We start from the raw sequence: 20,862 nt of genomic DNA on the forward strand, positions 1-20,862 counted from the left end.
GTTTATCTGTTATGCATTCACACTGTTTTTCAGTTAAAGTACCTGAGCAAGAATATTCACCCAGACCTTCAGCTTCTCAAAACCAAATACTCTTCAAAAGAATACTCGTGGCTTCTTCCCCTCCCTACAGCCCTGAAAGTTGATGATCCTTTTGCATCTTTTTTTTTTTTTTTAAGTAGGCTCTACACCCAATGTGGAGCCCAGTGTGGGGCTCAAACTCACAACCCTGAGATCAAGACCTGAGCCAAGATCAAGAATAGGACACTTAACTGAACCACCCAGACAGCCCCAACTTTTTTTTCAAGTAGGCTCTACACCCATATGGGACTTGAACTCATGACCCCGAGATCAAGAGTTGCATGCTCCACTGACTGAGCCAGCCAGGCATCCCAACTCTCTTACAACCTTTATTCTAAGAAATGAAAGAGAAATATAATAATACAAAGACCTAGCAATTTCTGTGAGGCCCAATGAAAAACCCATCCAGAATCCAGTCTGCCTGGGAAATATTTCCTCTCAGAAAATACCTCATTGTACCAGGACATTTACTCTCTCCCTCCATAGTGTTTATCTCTCATATTTGCAGACTTATCAACAGTGGCTACTGATTGTCAGAGGCCAGAAAGGGAGTTTGATTAAGTAAATGTCCCCAGTAGCCTCAAAACAATAAGGGGCCCTTATTAAGTGTTTAATAATCAGAAAACTGTACCTTCACAGTTACTATTGGAATTTGTTGCTTTTAAGAAGTTGTGAATGTGCCATGCAAAGGGGGTGAGAATTACAACAAATGGTTCATTACAAAGGTTCTCATCTTCAGGATCTTTTGAATCCTGGTACAAAATATATTCAGTTTAAAAATATATATATATAAAATCAATTTACATATGCTTCTCTCCCCCAACTTAATAACTGATGATGTGATTCTCAAATAATCTATGAATTCACTGGGGCAGGCACTAGGATGACAGGATGGTAAGGCTGGAAGGGCCTTTAAAAATCATCTACTCTAGCCCAATCCTTTCATTTTTTTGAAAGAAAAATGGGCTTGAAGAAGGAGAGTCAAGTTGCCTAACCATCAGAAAGCTGGTCCGAGAGGGGCTCAAACCCAAGTTCTGAAACTACCAGACCAGTTGCATTTTTATTATTGTATGCAGCCTTAGACAAGTTAGGACTTGCTTAAGACTACACAGTTATTCAGTGGAAGGGCTCAGCCTGGTACTCCAGCCCACAGCCAGTGCATTTCCCACAAGACACTAACATTCCCCTTAATCTTGGTCTAAGAGCTGGGTTTCTGCAAACTAGTCCTTTTCAGACTTCAAAGTGGTGAGAAATTTCCAGGTACTGAAAGCTCATGAGACCATAAAGCCTAACCTGAACCAACATGCACAGATCCTATCCTTTCATTTGAGAAAAATCTTTGATGCTTCTCATGTTCCACTAGACAATGAGAACCAGGAACAAAACCAGCCAATTCAGTGCAGCACAAAACAACAAGGATGGTAACTGCTGTGCCCCCTGGGAACTGGCAGGTCAGGTGTATAAATCCCACTTGTTCCAGGATAAAGCAGGAAGCAGAGGGGCAGGGCAGCAACTGGTGATGAGCAGCCAAGAGAGAAAAGATCACCCTTTAATGAAGTAAGTACCAACAAGACTAACAGTATGATTAACGTTCCTCCAGATACTCTCCCCTATATCCCAAAGATTTTTCCTCTGCACTAGCTTCCAAATATTACCAAGGGGAGTGTCTATAGAAGAAATATGACATGATTTTTAAAGGACTTTCTGGACTTCTCTGAACCTTAGATTCTTCTTCCATAAGAAGTGGGATCAAATTATTTCTTCTAGCTCTGAGTCAGTGACACCAAATGAGGGTCTCTCATTTTGCAGGTTAAGGCACATACACAGACATCTCAGAAGGTTGATTTTTGCTGTTGTTTCCATCTGCCCTTTAGTAGTAAGGGTCAACCAGAAGAGCTGGAGTAACCTAGGTGTGAAACCTGGTTCTGTGTCCTTGGGCAAATTATTTAACCTCTTTGAGCTTGTCTCCCTTAATCTTTAAAAAGAGAATAACCGGGGCACCTGGGTGGCTCAGTCGGTTAAGCGTCCGACTTCAGCTCAGGTCATGATCTCACAGTCCGTGAGTTTGAGCCCCGCGTCAGGCTCTGTGCTGACAGCTCAGAGCCTGGAGCCCATTTCAGATTCTGTGTCTTCCTCTCTCTCTGCCCCTCCCTGTTCATGCTCTGTCTCTCTCTGTCTCAAAAATAAATAAACGTTAAAAAAATTAAAAAAAAATAAATAAAATAAAAAGAGAATAACCATCTATACCTTATAGGATTCCCAAGAGGATTAAGAGAAATAACTAAATATATGTGAAAATACTTCCTGCAGTGCCTGACACTTGGTTGGCAACTGAAAGCTTTTCTTCTTTCTTTCATGTATATCTAGGGGGTTGGCAAGGGAAAAGGTTGAGTTGAATTACACTAACCTCTAAAATCTGAAGGGAACATTTTCAAAACAAATTCAGCAAATTTTTTCTACGTGCCCATGTGCAAGACAAAGACTATGTCATGAACTTCTGGGGCCCTTGGTGAGTACTCATGCAGGTGACAGAGACAAGGGGATATGTACAGAAATAACATGTCAGAGAGGGACAAACCAGTTGCTGGGAGCAGGGCAAACTTAGTAGGGTAATAGGATACTTGGTAGAGAAACAAGTGAGACAGATGGTTCCTGTGGCTTTCCAGCACTCAGGTTCTCACTTCCAACCATAAGTCTACTTAGCTGTGAATGAATAGGCATTTTCTTATCAGAGAACTGGTTAACCAATTAATACATTCCCAAACAGTAGTTCTCTACTCATTGTCAAAGATAGAGGGAAAAAAATTAACTACTTTGAGTCCTTACAATGTGCCTGGTGGTGTTCTAAGCACTATGCAAACATGAACTAATCAAATATAAAGATCCTATAAGATGAAGACTAGTATTGAAGGATCATTATTGTTCCCATTTTATGAAGAGAAAATTGAAATGCTCAATTAACAAGTATTAGATCTGAGTTTAGACCACAGGTCTGCTAACTCCAAAGTCTATGTCTTTATATTTAGATTTTCTTCCCTAGGAAAAGGAAATTACAGGCAGAAAGACTTGACATAGAATGCCAGGGTGGATGATCAAAGTATATTCTAAGAGAACTCGGCAATGGTTTCATGTTCTAGCTACTGTTGGGTATAGATTAATAGGTAAAAGAGTCTAATTCTTGCTACTATATAAACAAAGTCAACCGTGAGAAGGAAGATAGGCTTGTAAGAGAATGCTAGAGCTCTAGGTCCTCTCACTGAAATGCCAAACTGATCCTGCATACACACAAACTGATCCTGCATCTGTTCCTAATATGCCCCTGAACCCTAGCCCTTCCAGGTTGCAGGTAATTCCTGTGGTCAACGCCCTCTTCTCCATTCCTATCACTAACACTCCACCTCAGGGCCCACTGTATCACCCCCAGATTGGTGCCTTCCTTACTCTTGTCCAATCTATCATGCCCACCAATGCCAAATTGATACACACAAAATACACACATCATCATGTTCTCTGCCTCTAAACCTATGGTCTCTACTGTAGTCTGAAAAATTCCACAAATCTAGCATTAAACCCTCCGCAGTCTGGCTTTACCTACCCTCTCAGCTTTATCTTTCACTTCCTGTAACTGCCCCATTTCTCCATTCTTGCCTCTATCACCCATATCAATTCACCATCCCTTGTGAGAACCTTGAAACTTGCCCAGCTATGCTTCCTACTTCCAGTTTCTTCCCTACCAGGATATCATACTGCACCCTCACCCCCACCACTTTTAATCTACCCAAGACTTCTCAAATTTTACCTCCTAGAAGTATCTCCTGACCAAATCTGGTAGCCACCCTGGACACCTTGCTGTTGTTCAAACATGCCAAGTACATTCCGGGCTCAGGGCCTTTGCTCATTCCCTTCTATTCCCGACACCTGAAATGTTCTTCCCTCAGATATCCAAATGGCTTACTCCCTTCCTTCATTTCTCTGCTTCGATGTCATTAATCAGGGAGGCTACCCTTCCCTGACCTCCAACTGTTCCTATGACTTTATCCTACTTTATTTCTCTTCAGAGGATTTATCCCTGATGTTTGATATTCATAATATTTACATACTATCTATCTCTTCCATCAGAATACACACTCTGAGGGGTACGTTGATGGCTTAGTTAGTTGAGTGTCCCACTTTGGCTCAGGTTGTGATCTCACAGTTCCCTTAGTGATTTAGACCCCCACATTGGGCTTGCTGCTGTCAGCCAGTCAGCGCAGAGCCCACTTCAGATCCTCTGTCCACCTCTCTCTCTGCCCCTCCACCACTTGCGCTCTCCCCAAAATAAATAAATACTTAAAAAAAAAAAAAAAAAAGAACATATACACATACTCTGTTAGGGAAGGGATTTGGTCTGTTTTGTTTCCTGTTGTTTCCCCCAGGGCCTAGAAGTGCCTGGCACATAATATGAATTCAATATATATTTGTGGAATGGATGCATGAATAGAGTTCTCCAACATCTTTTAAATTCCATAATGTTATCACACACAGGCCTTCTAAAAATTTGTCCTGATTTGCCCATTTTTTTCTTAATTACTCTCAACTGACAGTGAATTTCTCAAAGGCACAAACCACATATTATCCATTTCTACAAATATTTATTAAGGACTTATTATGTGCTATGTCTCAAGTAGCCTGGAAAATTGGAAAGAGCACTGGAGGAAAAATCCTAGTTTAGTCCTGACTCTACCATTAGTTGAGTGAGCCTAGACAAATCCATTTTTCCCCCTGGGCCTCAGTTTCTTCATACATGAAACAAGGAGAGTAACATTATCAAGTCTCTCCTGGCTCTAGCATCTGTTAAAATTTATAAGAGGTAAAACTTGGCCCAGCCCAGTGCCTTAGACATCACAGTACTCAGTAAATATTTGGTTTCTTTGTTGTTGATTCTCCCGTTACACAGGAATCTGAGTTGTCTTGGAACAGTTCGGACAGAACAAGTAAAAGTTTAAGCCCCACTTCCTTCTGACTCCACAGGATAATCTCATTCTAATGTTTGTGATAATAAAGAATTCTGGTGTTTGTGAGAGGACAAAGCACTGAATTTGAAAATGGAAAATATGAATTCTGATCACCGCCATTTACTTGGCCGTACAACCTTGAACAAGTCATTTCTGAGCCTTAGTCTCCCCATCCATAAAAAAAGACATATTGGCCTACTCACAGCTCTTCATAGGCACCTTTTAATGCTGCTCCATCTACCTGGAATGTTCTTTGCCCTTTCTTTGCTGGACTTACTCTCTACTTATTCTCAAGGATCAGCATAAACTTGCTTTTTAAAAGAAAAGTGTCTTCTTGCCACTCTCCTCACCCGTGGTGTACTCTTACAGCACTTACTTCCACTGTTTATCTCAAACTATTATAGCATTTATTTCTATTATTACCTCAATTATTTACTATCCGTCTCTAAGGCTGTATCCACCACAAAGGCAAGGACTGTATCCATTTTGTTCATCATTATACTACTCAGTGCTTGCATAAGCACAAAAGTATCCCACAGATATTCTAATGGACAAATGTCTAAACTAATACACCTAGACACTTTAATGCCTCTACAAAGCTTTTTGGTTCACTCAGAGAAATCTAATAATTAAACACTTATTGCACTCTAAGATCTTTTACAAGTTTCTGAGAATCAAGGTTCGAGACAGGTAACTGACATACATGGAGGTTAGAAAAAAAGTCACTGGAAATCATTTGAACTGAAAAACTCTGGAAGCTTAAAAAAAAAAAAAATCAGAGAGAAAGGGGCAGGGAACATTTTTACTCCTAGTCTTCTCCAGAAGCCTATTATCCAGAATGAAGAGAAAAATCCCAAGCTTCCATGGTAAGGAAATGACCCATTGGTGGCCTGGTCCTTGTATTCAGGATGGAGGAAGTGACTGTCCACAGGCTGAAAGCCAGGAAATGGGGGCAGATATCCAAGACAGCCTCCCTCCCTCCACCATTCCCTTCTGTCACCTCTAGAAAGCTTCTGGATGCTGACCCTGGTCGACCTAGAGGCTGGGCCTCCCACACAGGTGGCTGGGAAACAGAGGCAACAGAAAGTCCTAGTGCAGGGGGACAGGCCAGGAGGGCAGGAAGCTGCAGGGTAGTGCGTGAGGTGACCGAGAGGGGACTGTAGGCTCAGCTAATCTAACTCTGAAGCTACCCTTTACCTTTGGACAACTCTTCGCTCTAAGAGGCGTTTGGCCACATTCTTCTCCTGTCTCAGAGAGGCCAAGGGAAGACCCAGCTCCCATGGAGGGTCCAGAACCCGAAGTGGCCTACCTTCCCCCGGAAGAATGCTTCACTCTCTCCCTAACCCCTAATCCGTGTCCTAAACCCCAAGGGAGCCCACACTGCAAAGAGCCCTAAGACCTGCCTAAGATCTAAGATCCTGCAAAGAGCTCCTGCAAAGAGCCCTAAGACCTGCCTAAGATCTAAGATCCTGCAAAGAGCTCCTGCAAAGAGCCCTAAGACCTGCCTAAGATCACAGGCACCAAGATACCCGTGAGACGCCCTGGATCCGGTCAGAAGTCACAACTATCCTCATTTCCCACAGAAAACCCAGAACCCAGGGTAACTCTCCATCCCCATATAACTGGCCCAAACCCTGAGAATCCCTTCCTTACTCTCCATATTCCACAAAGCCCTCACTCCAAGAGAACTCAGGCCCCAGCTTTCTTAGAAAGAATTTTATTTTTTTTTTTAAGTTTTTGATTTATTTATTTTGAGTGAGAGAGACAGAGAGAGAGAGAGAGAGAGACAGAGAGAGAGAGAGAGAGAAAGAATATGAACCCCGAGCAGGCTCGGCACAGTCAGCGCAGAGCTCAATGCGGGGCTCAAACTCCCCAACCGTGAGAAAATGACTTGAGCCAAAACCCAGAGTCGGAGGCTTAACCGACTGCGCCACCCAGGCGCCCCCTTAGAAAGTTTTCATTTGGGGACCTGCGGCCGCCAGATTCACAAAAAAAAAGCTGGTTCCCTCACAGAGCCCAGCATCCCTTCCTCGAGGGACCTCAACCCTCAGCAGCCCAACCCGCATATCCCTCGCATCCTTCTGTCTTCGGCCCCCCAATTCCCGAAGCCCCACAACCTCCGAGTCCTCGGGGAGCGTTGTGCTCACTTCCCCAGTTCTCCTGCTAAAGTGCCGGGGTCCATGGGGGTCCACTCAGCCCGAAACTCCCGAAGGGAGCTACCAGCTCCCTTCAGGCGTCCTGGGCCCGGGCTTCCGAGATAACGGCGGAACAGAACGGCGCGGCCCTTCCTTACCCGACTGCGCGGCCATGGTTCCGGGGACGCGGAAATGGGGAGGAGGTGGTGGGGACTACAGCAACTCCTCTCAACTCTCGCAGCCGCCTCAGGCGCGGGAGGACCGCGGCCCCCCGGCGCAAGCTGGATGCACCGCCTACGGCGCCCGGGGAGGACCAAACCGCACCTGGCACGGGGGCCCGCCCGCCGACGCCCCGCCCCGCTGACGCCAGGCCACGCCCCCTGACTCGGGCTCTGTGGGGGCTCTGGTGCCTCCCAGAGAGAGCGACGCCTTTTGTTGAGTGCCTGGGCTGGTAAGGGTGATTGTCCGCGGCCGTGAGGTGGTTTGTCAGCATAGTCCCCGGGACTCCTGGGAGGTCTCAACAGGAGATCCTCAGCCCATTTTACAGATGGGGGCAGCTGAGGACCCGAGGAAAGAAGTTCTATTACCTCAAAATGGCTCAGCTCACTAGGAGCAGAGGTGAGATGGGAACCCAGGTCGCCTAACTCCCAGGCAAAAGCTCTTTCTAGTAGAGTGTTTAAGACCAAGAATATGAATATGGAGGGGCGCCTGTCTGGCTCAGTCATTAGAGCATTCCATTCTTGATCTTGGGGTTGTAAATTCGAGCTCCGTTTTGGGTGTAGAGATTGCTTAAAAATAAAAATCTTAAAAAAAAAAAAAAGGAATATGAATATGGAGAAGCTACTCCACAAATAACTTTGGGGATTTAGAGTGGACTTTTCTTAGGCTTCCAGCTCAAAGAAGCCACTTATCTGCCCCCACTGTGAGTAAGCTGGCACTTAGTAGATAATCTCTAGGTCAAAGATGGTGTGAAGGTGGTGCAACCAGCATTCTAGGGGCAGATTCTTATCGGGGCCAAACAGGTATATAAATAAATGCAGCACACCAGATCTTCCAAATTTTCAAGACAAGCCCAAACTCCAGGTATTTAGGTGAATTTTCCCACTTTTTAAAATGTTGGTAATATTCAGAAGTTCTAAAAATGCCATGTAGACTAAAAGGAACACACTTGTAGACTGGATTTGCTCTGCTGGCTCTTCTTTGTGGAGGAGAGAGCCCTGGACAAGGAGTTAGAACAGCAGGCTGGTTCCTGGCAGCTGCTAGCTGGCTGAGGGGCCTTGAGAACCACTTTCTTTCACTGGGTTTGGGAGGGAATTGGGGTCCTCCATGTGACAAAGGGTGGGCTGCATCAGCAGGACCCTGCAGTCCTTCCCATCTGATTCTCCTGTGATGCGTGTTTGGCGACTGTCATTTCCTTAGACTGGATTTAGGTCATGGGAAAAGTGTCCAAATGACCAGGAAGAGGCAGGAATGGGGCCCAAGGAAATGGATCATGACACCCCCGCTAAAGACAAAGTTCAACTCTGCTGCTGTCTGGCTCCAGCACTCCAATAAGCAAAGGTGGGCACAATTCTCTTTTCTTCCTGACCTGTGTAATCCAAATAGGAAGCAGGTCAGACGTTTCTCCTCTGGGTGTGGCAGGTGGCTCCTGAAATCCTGAGTATAGAGAAAGTGCTGAGGGGGTGGGGGAGGGGATGTGCCTGACTTCCGGTAATTCCTGGGAACCCTCCAGCGGTTGGCTTTACAGTTTCTGAAGAATTTCTGGTCTGATTATAGCAACTACAGGATTGTGTGTTGAATTAAAGTGGCAGGGATCCAGGGGACTCTGACAAGCCACCTCATGGTAGGCAAAAAGGGAGCAGGGATTTTATTCACCCTACACATGCAAAGAGGTAATGCTGTATTTTGCCAGGCACACAGGCACTGGAAGCTTTGGAACCAAGACCCCTGTTTGTCTTCCCTCTCCCTCAGCCCCACAGCAAGGCACCCAGGTCTGTCTTTTCTCCCTCCTTATCCTCTCTCTTTCCACTTCTTTCCCACCTCCAGCCTCATGGTGTTCACTAGCAGGGAGTAGGGGGATAACCAACTCCCCCAAGTTCCTTCCAGGGAAGTTTAGGTAACTCTTGAGAAATGCAAATTGAAATGTAAAGAAAGAAAATAGCAATCTGTAGAAATGTATAACCAAAAGATATCTTTCCAGTATAGGCCCAAAGAATATTCCAAGATCACTTGTGAACTCCAGGGGGATTTCCGGAAGACAGAAAATCCTGGGTAGGGAGAAGATGTGAGTTTCTAGCACCCAAGTCACCCGTTCACACTTTGATTACCCCACCATAGTTTGGTCAGTCCCTAAGGCCAGATCCTGCTGACTGACAATCAACTCTTTGGACCTATAGAAATGGGAACCTGGACACTGAAAAACACCTGAAGGTTCTGACTCTGCCATCCTGAGGGAACGGGTCTACTGATTCCCAGCTACACCTTCCGATTGTCACCTATACTTTCATCAAATTGAGCCTGTCTTTGGCCTCTAGTCTCTCCACTCCTAGAATCAGTCCCATCCAAGAGCAACTGATTAATCCTCCAGAATTATGTGTCTGCTCAAAAACCTTCAATAGCTTCCTGTTGCCAACAAAACAAAGGCTAAACCAGGCCCTCATGAGTGAACTACATCTCACTTTGCAGGCTTTTCTCCTACTCCCTTCACTCCAGAACTGTTTTTCCAGAATACATTCTGCCCTTGTACCACTCTACCATTTCCCTCCGTGTTCTTTGTAATTTTGTTGCCCCTTTCTACCTATTTTACCCTATTCTTGTTTCTAAATGCTTACCACATTATCTTCAATTATATCATTTTGCAAACCCTGTGAACTAATCTAAATCTGCACTCATACAATAGCCATTAGCACATGTGGCTATGTCAGTTAAAATGAAATAGAACTTAAAATTAAGTTCCTCAGTCCACTAGCCACATTTCATGTGCTTGCTAGCCACATGTGCCTAGTGGTTACTGTGTTGGACAGTCCAGATAGAGAACATCTCCATCATGGCAGAAAGTCCTGTTTTAGACAATGATCAGTAAGGGCTGCTAACATCACAAAAAGGGACTGCCAGGCATCATGTGCCTCGTGAAATGATGCAACAAGAGGTATATAGTACCATTTATGACATAGTCTTACTAAATACCCAAGCCTGAACCTGGTCAAGCTTCTGGATTTAACAATTTACAGGAAATACAAGAGTAAGAGGAGCTTATTAACACCACAGTGATGCATATAGCAAAACTGAAGCTGTGGGAAACTCAATAGGACAAATGACAGATAAACTGCGGGGTGCCTGGGTGGTTCAGTTGGTTAAGTATCCGACTTCGGCTCAGGTCATGATCTCACAGTTCATGGTTTCAGCCCTGTGTTGGGCTCTGTGTTGACAACTCAGAGCCTGGAGCCTGCTTCAGATTCTATGTTTCCCCCTCTCTCTGCTCCTCCCCCACTTGCACTCTGTCTCGCTTTCAAAGATAAATAAACATTAAATTAAAAAAAAACATGTAAACTGCAGAAGTAAGAAAAGAGGAACCTATGGATGTAGTAAGAGACTTAGGAGACCTCCAATAGCAAGATATGGATCTGATTTGGATCTTAATGCAAGCAAACTGAACAAAAAAGTTGAGACAACTAGGAAAATTTGATCAATGATTGGATATATGATGACATTAAGGAATTATTGTTAATTTTTTCAGGTACATAAAATAGTATTTTGGTTGTTTTTGAAAATCCTTGAGATGCATATTTGAAATACTTAATAGATGGCATAGGACTAGGATTTGCTTCAAAATAGTCCAGGCAAGAGAAAGGGAGCAGTATGAGGGTGGGGACAAAACAGGATTGGACAGGAATTGATGGTTATTGGGGTTGGGTCATAGGTATGTAGAGGCTTTACTGTCCTATTCTACTTCAGTGCATGTTTTGTTTTCCATCTCTTATTGGGCTTATGAGTTCTTGGAGATCCCTGATCTTTGCATTTCCTATCATATCTTAGTGCTGTTCAACTTGATTAAAGCCTTAGGTCAAAGTGGAAGAGAGGGAGAAAAGAGACCTTTTCAGAGGGATGACCTTATAGCTCTAGTGTGTGTGTGTTGGGGGTGGGGGGTGGGTGGAGCCTGAGGCGAGGCCAGGTTTGTAACCTATCTTCCATCTCATACTCTGCTACTGAGGAACCTTAGGGAGCTGTACATCCACTGCTCCAGGTAGAGGGCTTGGCCAGGGTCCCATCTGCCCTGTTGCAGAGCATGTGAATAACCTGTGATTGTCCTCAAGGTTCTGATTGTCCACAAGCTAAGCTCCATTGTGGTAGCCTTAAGCTTAGGAATTCCATACACTTGTCAGGACTGGGGCTGTCAGGTTACATCTTGGGTAGGACTGTATATGCAGCCAGTCCTCTAGCCTGTGCTTCTCATCCCTAATTATCGATGGCTGCCTGAAGACTGCTCCTCATTGTGACATTCCCACGTATGCAGAAGTGTTTCCCAGAGGCCAAATCAGTGTGATTACTCCCCAACCCATTCACGCTCCCCCCCCCCCCCCCCCAATTACACAGACAAGTCCACAGCTCACAGTAATGTAAAACCATTTGTTTAATTCTAAATCAAATCACTTTCACAACAGTGAAAATTAGTGACTGGTCAAGATGTGCCACTTTACATGGTGTCATTTTCTGACTGCGGTCGGGACCTGGTCCTAATCCACAAAGGGGGCAGGGGTGGGGGGGGGGCGGGCTGGACGCCAACATAGAAAACACACAAAAGAAACGAAAACTGCCTTGGCAGAGGGGCAAGGTGGTGAGCCTGCAGAGGGGTGGTGGGAAGGGGGTTTCCTGTTGGGGCTGAGCCAGCAGTCCCAAGTTGGCTCTCCTGCCCCAGCTCCCAGTAGAGGGTGAGTGGGGGGCCTAGAAGGTTCAAAATCAAAGGGTATATGGCCAACCTGGCTTTGCTCACAGGTTCCTGGGATGCCTTTGCTGGTGAAGTTCTCCTGGGCTCACTCTACTTCGTCAAAGAGTCCCAATAATTTGTCTTCCTACCCACAACCCTTTTTTAACTTTTCTTCTGGAAACCCATTTCTGTTGGGCCCATCTATCTGAAGTCCTCTCTCTCACCACTAGGTGGGGCTACTGCACTGAGCAATCTCACCAATTCACCTGTGCTGAGAGGTTGGGGTCCCTCTGACTTTTGGGATTTCCAGGAGGTGATAAAAAGAGCACTCTTGAGTGGGTGTCCCAAGAATGTTTAAAATCCATCAGGGACACTGTAAAGCTGGTAGCTTAGTCCTACCAAATGGATTCGGCAAATGAACCACCTTTTCAACACTTAACGTTTTGTCTGATTAAACACTGAACTCTGGCATTGACAGGTACAGAAGGGAAGGGGTGGGGGCTGTGGACAGGAGAGGAGGACTTCCCCTGTCTTCCTCAAGGTCTTGGTTTCCACATGCTATGCAGAGCCACAGCTGGAAAAAAGCACTAGGTGGGGCTTTCTACCACTTATTGGCTATGGCTAGGGGTGAGCCAGGTGCAATGTGGACTGGTAAAGTGACAGAGAGGCCCCCAGAGGAAGTCCATCTTCCATGACCCCTGGGATCTCCTGGAAGAGGCTGAGTTTCTAGGAAAAGGCCTGACCAGGAGAGTGAGAACCATTCCACAAGTGAACTGTCCTCCTGCCTGGAACCACTCCCTCAATCAGATTCTGAGGAAAAAGTTTGTGAACTAGAAAAACAAGTCAAGGGCTTGGGAAAATGACTCCCCTGGAAATTTCCTGGGGAAAACCACACCATGTCATCGTGCTGAGGCTCTCTAGGCCCTGCTGTCTGGCATTAAAAATCATCAAGGGCTGCCTGCTCCACAGTTGCATGATTCCCTGGTTTTAGTACACATACAAGGAGTTTTCAGGGGTATCCACCAAGCCATACCCAAATCAGGGTCCTATGCGGATCTCCCCACTCCTGCTTCTTCATAAAGGACAATTTGGCTTCTGGGGAAGATGGTCTTCAACATGCGCTGACTTGACAAAGCCCCCAGTTCCCGTTGGGTGGGTCTGAGAGGACGCACTTGGAGCTTTTGTAGGCTTGGGGAAAGGGCTGCTTGTTCAGTTCCTACATCAGAGCTCCAAATCCCATCAGAGTCCCAACGGCAGGTCTTTCCTAATGCGCAGTCCTGGCTTCAGCAGCAGTCTCGGCTGTGTGTCCTCTGGCAGAGAGGCGCAGATGCACGTATTTTTGGGGGGAGAGAGGATGGGAAATCTGTGAGTGAAACCACATGTCTCTGGGGATAATACACACCAGGAAACCAGGAGGTCATTCAAGCCACTCTCTGGAGCCAGAGACTGAGCATGGCCCAGAGCCAATGAAAGATCTTTGGCTCTCTGGTGAATTCATGAAGTGACTCCAGCTTTAGATGCTGCAATTATGATCTTTATAGGACAGCAATTTCTTGCATTTCTGCTAAGGAGGAGGAGGAAATAGAACACAGTAGCACTGGGATCTGGAGCCTCACTATATGGGGAGTCCCACTGATTTTGGAAGCCACTTACCAAGGGGTATTTAAAGAGATGAAAGAAAGTTTCTATTTGGTTCATCCCTTTGTTTTTGTAATATTAAATTCAGGTAAAATTGTACTGACAATTTCTCTTTTCCTGCCTCTTCCCTGTGCAGAGTCAGGACCTGCTAAGCTGGTTGGAACAGGACTTCATGGTGTAACTCATGAGAGACGACTCAATGCCAAGACTGAGGTTACAGCAGGGTGTTTACAGCAGTGGCCATACTCCAGAGTCCTTGACAACAGGTCTTGAGTCCCAAAGCTCTGATGGAGAAGCAAAACTCCTTGATGTGTTACTGACCCCACCGATTCCAGGGGTCAGGATTAGCCAGGGAGCCAAACATAGAGAGTGGGTGTGGCATGTCACCAGTCCAGAGGCCCTGCCATGGATACAGGCTGGGACCCAGCATTAGGCAATCAACAGCCAGAACATGATCACCAGGGCCACAAACAGGAAGAGGCGTGATAGGAACTGCTCATCCACATACTGGGGTGTTCCAGGGACAGCTGGAGAGAAAGGAGGGAGAAGAGAGGCTGTCAGAACACTGCAGCTGTGTGCACTGCCTGTCTGGGCCAGAATTGAGAACATCAATCTTCATCTCTTTAGAACAGAACTCTGCACACTAAAAAGATTTCCAAACCCCAAATAACATCAGGCAAAACAAAACTTGAATTCTGAAGATATGTGGAATAATACAACAATGAGGACAAGGTCTCCAATTTATCCTAAGAGAGTCTGGTCTGCAGATGTACATAAAACAGGAAGCTCTTGGAGGAAATAATAAAAGAAAAGCTGCTGTTAAGCCTCTTCTGTGTGCTAAGTGTTTTGTACACACACCTTGCTGGGTATTATTATTCCCATTTTGTGTAAGTAGAAACTGAAGCACAGGTATGAGGTGACCTGCCCAAGATCACAAAGTTCACAAGTTAGTGGCAGAGCCCCAGTCATGCTCTCAGCCTCTCTGCATGCTGCCTTGAGTCACAGAGTCTCTAGATTCTGGCACTGTTGAGTATGGAGGGGTCTTAGCCCCACACAGAGTGCCTTCCTTTTCTAGAGGATAGAACTAGGGCCCAGACAAGGCAAAATGGCTTGTCTCTTCTATCACACAGCAAACTAGGGACAGAACTGAGCCTCCACTCCTCCCTGCTTTGAGAAAAGCTATGTAGGGCTCCCTGTCCAGACTTTGGGGGAATGAGTGTACGAAAACCAATCCAGGATGGGCAAACATATCAAACATGATAAAGGAAAACTGTGATTGTAGCATGGGGATAAAGTGATCTCTGGATCAGTCTAGTCTGGCTATAGAGCTCTCTTTAACTGAGGAACTCAGGTTGAGCCCTGGACCAGGAAGAAGGGAAGGAAGCTGCCAAGCAGGTTCTTACTACCTCTACAGGGCCCTGTTCCTCCTTCAGGGAAGGGTACACCCTGCCCTGTGGGGTCTCCTTCCTTTGAGAAAATATGTAAATGAAGGAGAAACCTTTGAGGTGAAGGAGGTACAAAGGGCATTCCAAGATTTCTTGGTGCTATACTATTCCCCAGACAGGTGCTCTGATGATTCATGCAGGCAGGCAGTCAACAAAGACTTACTGATTGCCTGCTATATGCCAAGCATCAGGGTAAAGGCCAAAGAAAACTGGGATGACCCAGGAGTAGGTTTCTGTCCCTAAGAGCATAAGCTTCTGGCCAGGAACCACACACTGGTTCCTTCTGCAAATACACTGAGTCCATCGCAAATGAGGCTCCAATAAGTACAAGCAGAATTCAACCAACTTCAGCACCTCTGCAGATTCCATGGTAAGGATCTTGGCTCTGGTGTCAGATTGGGATAAAGTACAGGGTACCCACCTTGCTGCCTAGTTCTACATGGAATGCAGCTGGTACCTTTAAGCTGGCTGGAAAGAGAAAGGTAGTAGCAGGTAACAGACCTAGAAAGAGTTATCAAAGGGATGGGACGTGGGACCAGCCTCATGTGTATCCTGAGGGAAGCTGGACAGAGATGCCAGAGAATAGAGAGGCCCTGAATCCTGGTGGGTTGCCTCACTCTTCCCTGCCCCCAAATGGTGAAAGTGGGGGATACGTGAACAGGATGAGGCTTTTCTTCAGCTAGGTATACTAGGCATTATTTTATTCTTTTTCATTTTATAGGCACATAGTATGTCTTGGGAAACATACTGAGCATTTTCTGATTTGTGAAACGGAGCTAGCTAATTGCACACCCATCCCACAGGTGTACACAGGCTTGTGGTGAGGATCCCCTGGGTTTGTGATGGCAAATATTTTGAACATGCCTAATATTTGACGGGTGTGCAATATCATTATGACTACCAGTAATCTGGAAAGAGTTCACATTTTGAAAAGCCTAAACTTCCAAGCAGTGACAATTATCTGTAATCTTCATACTAATGAATTCCAAGGAGCCTCCAAGCAGGATTACCAAGGAGATAGGGTCTTACCTGGAGGAGGCCGCCCATCATTTATATTAAATGCTGTGGCAAATATCCCAAAGGGAAATGCCCCAATTCCAAAAGACATCTGGAAGCCACCATCTCCAAATCCAAATCCTTGAAATCCCTGTGTGGAAGAAGTGCAATTCAGAAGAACGAATACATTTCTCCTGCACCTGTCAAACATGTCACCTGCAGGTGGCACCTGCCTCTCCTCCCTATCCTCTGCCACCTGTTTCCAAAGGGGGAGGGACATCTTTTCCTCCCATCTAGACCCCAAGGCAGAGGAACCCTGAGGTTCCCCTAAGGAACCCTGGCCCCGCTAGCCTTCAAGGAGTCCCAGCCAAGGAATTGTGAATGCCAGAAAGGCCTGGTCCTGGTCCAAAGTAAAACAGTCTGCTAATGCAAGTCAGGGTTCTTAGAGCGCCAGTTTTTTCCCCAGAATCCCACACTAGTCAGTAAAATTTTCTACATGCTTTATAATAGCAAAATTGGCAACAATCCGTACACCCACATTATTGGTAATAGCAAAAAAGTGGAACCCTAATTAACCGACAATGGAGGTTATGATCAAAATCTTGATACATGCTCTCTAAAGACCATTATGTTGATAGTGCAGCAACACAGAAAAGCTCTTGTGACCAAGTTATCAAACAAAACTGAACACTATGGTCACAAGTACATGACAACATGTAGGTATGTGAACAAGATACAGGTAAGTATTTTCCCTCAAAATTTTCTTTTAATATTTTTACAAAGAATTTTAAAAAATGTAAAATACTTTATTTTTTTTCTGATTACAAAAGTATATATGCTTGTTATAAGAAACTTATACATTAGAAGAATAGTGGACATAGAAAGTCAGAGGTCTCTTCATTCACCATTTCAAGGCCATGCTCTCTCCAATAAACACTGTTACCAGTTTGGCATATTATCCTCAGCTTTCCCCCCATAACATGTTCTACACTGCATCGTCTTTCATATGAAAAGACTCAGTAAAGGGGCACCTAGGTGGCTCAGTCGGTTAAGCATATGACTTTGGCTCAGGTCCTGATCTCATGGCTTGTGAGTTCAAGCCCTATGTCAGGCTCTGTGCTGACAGCTCAGAGCCTGGAGCCTGCTTCGGATTCTGTGTCTCCCTCCCTCTCCCCCTCCCTTGCTTGTGTTCTGTCTCTCTCTCTCTCTCTCTCAAGAATAAATAAACCTTAAAAAAAAAAAAAAAGATTCAGTAAGAATTACAACACTGTGAATAAGCAACCCATTTTTTACCTTGACCAAGGTTGCACAGCTTATAAAAGGGGTAGAGTTTAGACTGGAAACTAGGTCAATATGATCTGAAAACCCATGCTCTTAATTATTGTGCACATCTTACAAAAATTTTCTCTCCTCCCCCACATCCCTGGGTAGATCCTTAGAACAAATGATTAAAAAATAATAAGAAAATTTACTGGGTCAACTGCTCTCCACAAAGAGCTCACTGGCCTTCATTTGTGAGTCTTTTGCAAGTTATGAAAGTGGCTGTTCCTTATCCCATACCGAGCAGCCTGGCATCCAGCTCCAAACTTCTTGCTGGGTGGCACTACCTATAAAACCTAACAGCAGATAAACTAAGAGAACAAATCTACAGAGAAGAAAAACAACCAGTTTTCCATCTCCTCAGTGTAGAAATGCCTCCTATTCAGACCCGGCATGGTTGAGTCTGAGGGCTCCTGGGACCGAGGCTGCCTTACCCAGAAAAGTGCAACTGTTTAATCAGGAACTACCACTTCATTGAGTACAATCCCGAGGACTGACCTTCTGACCTCCCTTTTAGCAACATCTATACAATCCCCTAAGTCCTTACATTTGGTGGGTATATGTTCTTGGGGCAAAGTAGACAAAAAGCATCACTGGTGGCTGTGGGTGCTTGTATATGCTGGAGGTGTGCACCACAGTAATTAAGGCCAGGGCCTATGGCTTCCTGAGGTTAGGAGCCAAAGTTCTGTTGAGAAACAGAGCCTGGAAAGGTTAAGGTGATATTACATGGTAGTCAAGGGGTAGCGCTAGGTCAGTATGTCCAACAACCTATGATCCTAATTCTTTTGGAGAAATGAAAAACTCTTGTGACCAAATTATCAGACAAAACTGAACACTATGGTCACAAGTATGCTCAGGACAATATGCTGGTAGGTGGACAAGATATAGATAAGTATTTCCCCTCAAAATTTTTCTTTTAATATTTTAATCTAGAGAAATAAAAATATACTTTTTTGGGGTTCTGGTAGTATGGATAAGTATTTTTATTTTAAAATTTCTTTAGGGGTGCCTGGGTGGCTCAGTCCGTTAAGCATCTGACTTCAGGCTCAGGTCATGATCCCACCGTTCAGGAGTTCGAGCCCCGGGTCAGGCTCTGTGCTGACACTCAGAGCCTGGAACCTGCTTTGGTTTCTGTGTATCCCTCTCTTTCTGCCCCTCCTCCACTGCACTCTCTCTCTCTCAAAAATAAACATTTTTTAAAATTAAAAAAAATAATAACATTTAATATTTTAACTGAAAAAAAATTTTTTTTTAATTTTTTTTTAACATTTATTTATTTTTGAGACAGAGAGAGACAGAGCATGAACGGGGGAGGGGCAGAGAGAGAGGGAGACACAGAATTGGAAACAGGCTCCAGGCTCTGAGCCATCTGCCCAGAGCCTGACGCGGGGCTCGAACTCACGGACCGTGAGATTGTGACCTGAGCTGAAGTCGGACGCTTAACCGACTAAGCCACCCAGGCGCCCCTTAACTGAAAATTTTAATACTAACATCAGATTTAAATGAGCAAATTTTTTGAGCTAGTGATTCTTCTATGAATTTGTCCTGGTAAAATAACCACAAACCTGCTAAAAAGTGTATCTATAAGTTCATCAGAGTATTTTTAAAATAAAAAAAAGAAAACAGTTCAATGTTCAACAAAGGATCAAATAATGTTAAGTTCATACAACTAAATACTAAACAGCCTTAAAATAAAATGTTACTACATGTAAAATCTCAAGATACATCGTTAAAAGTCTCCCACTCTGATATAAACTCCATAAGTTTATCTCTGCTATGTTCACTGATCTATCACCAATGCCTAGAATAATGCCCAGCATAGAGAAGGCACTCAGAATGAATGAAATTTTAAAAAGAGTTACAGGAGCAAAATATTGTAAAAAAAATAATAAAATATATGTATACATAATATATCTATAAATACATGCACATGAAGAGATTTACAAAATTTATAGAACAATAGAAAATAGACCAAAATATTTCCAGCAGTTTTTTCTGGATGGTGTGACTTTAAGTGATTTTTTTCTTCTCTTTCTCCTTTATGTATTTTACAATTTTTCCTTTACTTTTATAATCAAGGAGAAAAAGTGTAGGGCCAAGATGGAAACTTCTAAAGCCATGAACTCATTTCTAGAGGCTTCTCCTAGAATGTTCCTCACCCCTCTGTTCTCTGGCTCTGGCCTCTGTCCTTGAGGACGGGGAGGGGTCTTCTCTCTGAAACAGAAACATTGTAAAATAAATATTATAAAATGTTTACAGCTGTTTCTTGAGTGGAGTGGGAGCTCTTCACCAACAGGGTAAGGTCCACTGTGCCTAGCATACGAACTTATGCCAAATTAAACCAAATCCTAACCTTCGTTCTACTTGCAATGGTTTTTTCAACCGTATAGAAAGCCAGGGAGAAAATTCACGTATAAGATGTTCACCATATTGCACTATAGCCTACTCCTCTCACAGAGAGCCTGGCTCAGACTGGTTATGAACGCTAGCCAGACACCCTCTCTGAACCTGTGTAACATAGGGGTCATGGATACTAAAAATCCCAAATCCAAACCGAAACAGAGCTGAGATTCAGGGTCTCTCTGATCTAGCCCTGTTAACTTCAGCTTTACCTCCCATTATTCCTTGGTAAGTACTCTACACTATGCTTTTTGCTTCTGGGTTTAGTCCCTACCATCATTCATCCCCAAAATACTAGACTAAGGGTTTGCTACCCATTAGGCACTAGGCAGGATATGACCAATACTAAGCCTGTGACAAACCCTACTCTTAAGGTGCTTATGGTTTAAATGGGGATACACCAATCACAATACAGCATGAGAAGGGACTTCTTGAATAGAGGTATCAACTACCTAGGGTGGAAGCATGGATGAGAGCAACTAATGTGGGGAAGAAGGGTCACTTCAAGGAGGGGGTAACTTCAGGCCTGCTCATTAAAGACAGATAGAAATTACTTGAGGAGGAGGGTGTTGAGCAGGCCCAGGGAGGGCAGAAGAGGCAAAGGGAAAACAAATACAAAGGCTCATGAATGTGAAAGGGTAAGTTCCTTTAAGAGAGGTCCAGTATGTCTAGGTACAGGGTATGCTGGGGTGAGGTGGGTTAAGAGAAGGTAAGAGATACCGCTGGGGAGCTTCGGGGTGTGTGAGTGCATACCTGTGTGTGTACGCATGCACCAGAGACCAGCTCTCAGAACTTGTGTTTGTAGGAAGATCCACACATACTTCAAACTCTGCAAAGCTTTCCAGACCTCCTGTCTCCTCCTCCCTCTATACTTTATGTATCACTATTGCAGCAACCCCCTCCTTGCAGACTCTCCTGCTGGACACCCTGCT

General features: G+C 44.6%; 2 protein-coding genes and 1 long non-coding RNA gene across 6 annotated transcripts in view; 1 reads left to right on the top strand and 2 right to left on the bottom strand.

Moving 5' to 3' along the window:
* The window catches only part of LIMK2 (LIM domain kinase 2), a 59,531-nt gene extending 51,997 nt beyond the window's left edge, over nt 1–7,534 (bottom strand). The window contains exon 1 of one of the 2 annotated variants that reach the window (XM_042910094.1): nt 7,366–7,533. In XM_042910094.1, coding sequence (XP_042766028.1) covers nt 7,366–7,381 — 16 coding nt within the window. In that variant the 5' untranslated portion in view covers nt 7,382–7,533. Of the gene's footprint in view, nt 1–7,365 lie in introns of both variants that reach the window. The other variant, XM_042910097.1, reaches the window with a different exon arrangement.
* A 130-nt stretch (nt 7,535–7,664) lies between these two features.
* On the top strand, nt 7,665–14,592 carry LOC122203365. The gene is made up of 3 exons (XR_006195142.1): nt 7,665–7,825; nt 8,627–8,767; nt 13,906–14,592. It is a non-coding gene; the product is annotated as an uncharacterized LOC122203365 (long non-coding RNA).
* Nucleotides 11,819–20,862, bottom strand: part of RNF185 (ring finger protein 185) — a 37,582-nt gene continuing 28,538 nt past the window's right edge. For all 3 annotated transcript variants that reach the window (XM_042910101.1, XM_042910103.1, XM_042910104.1), the window contains 3 exons: nt 19,690–19,744; nt 16,244–16,361; nt 11,819–14,296 (listed from right to left, as the gene is read on the bottom strand). In XM_042910101.1, the coding sequence (XP_042766035.1) occupies nt 14,199–14,296; nt 16,244–16,361; nt 19,690–19,744 (271 nt within the window). In that variant the 3' untranslated portion in view covers nt 11,819–14,198. The remainder of the gene's footprint in view (nt 14,297–16,243; nt 16,362–19,689; nt 19,745–20,862) is intronic.

This window comes from Panthera leo, chromosome D3 (assembly GCF_018350215.1).
Source record: "Panthera leo isolate Ple1 chromosome D3, P.leo_Ple1_pat1.1, whole genome shotgun sequence".
Classification (NCBI taxonomy): domain Eukaryota; kingdom Metazoa; phylum Chordata; class Mammalia; order Carnivora; family Felidae; genus Panthera; species Panthera leo.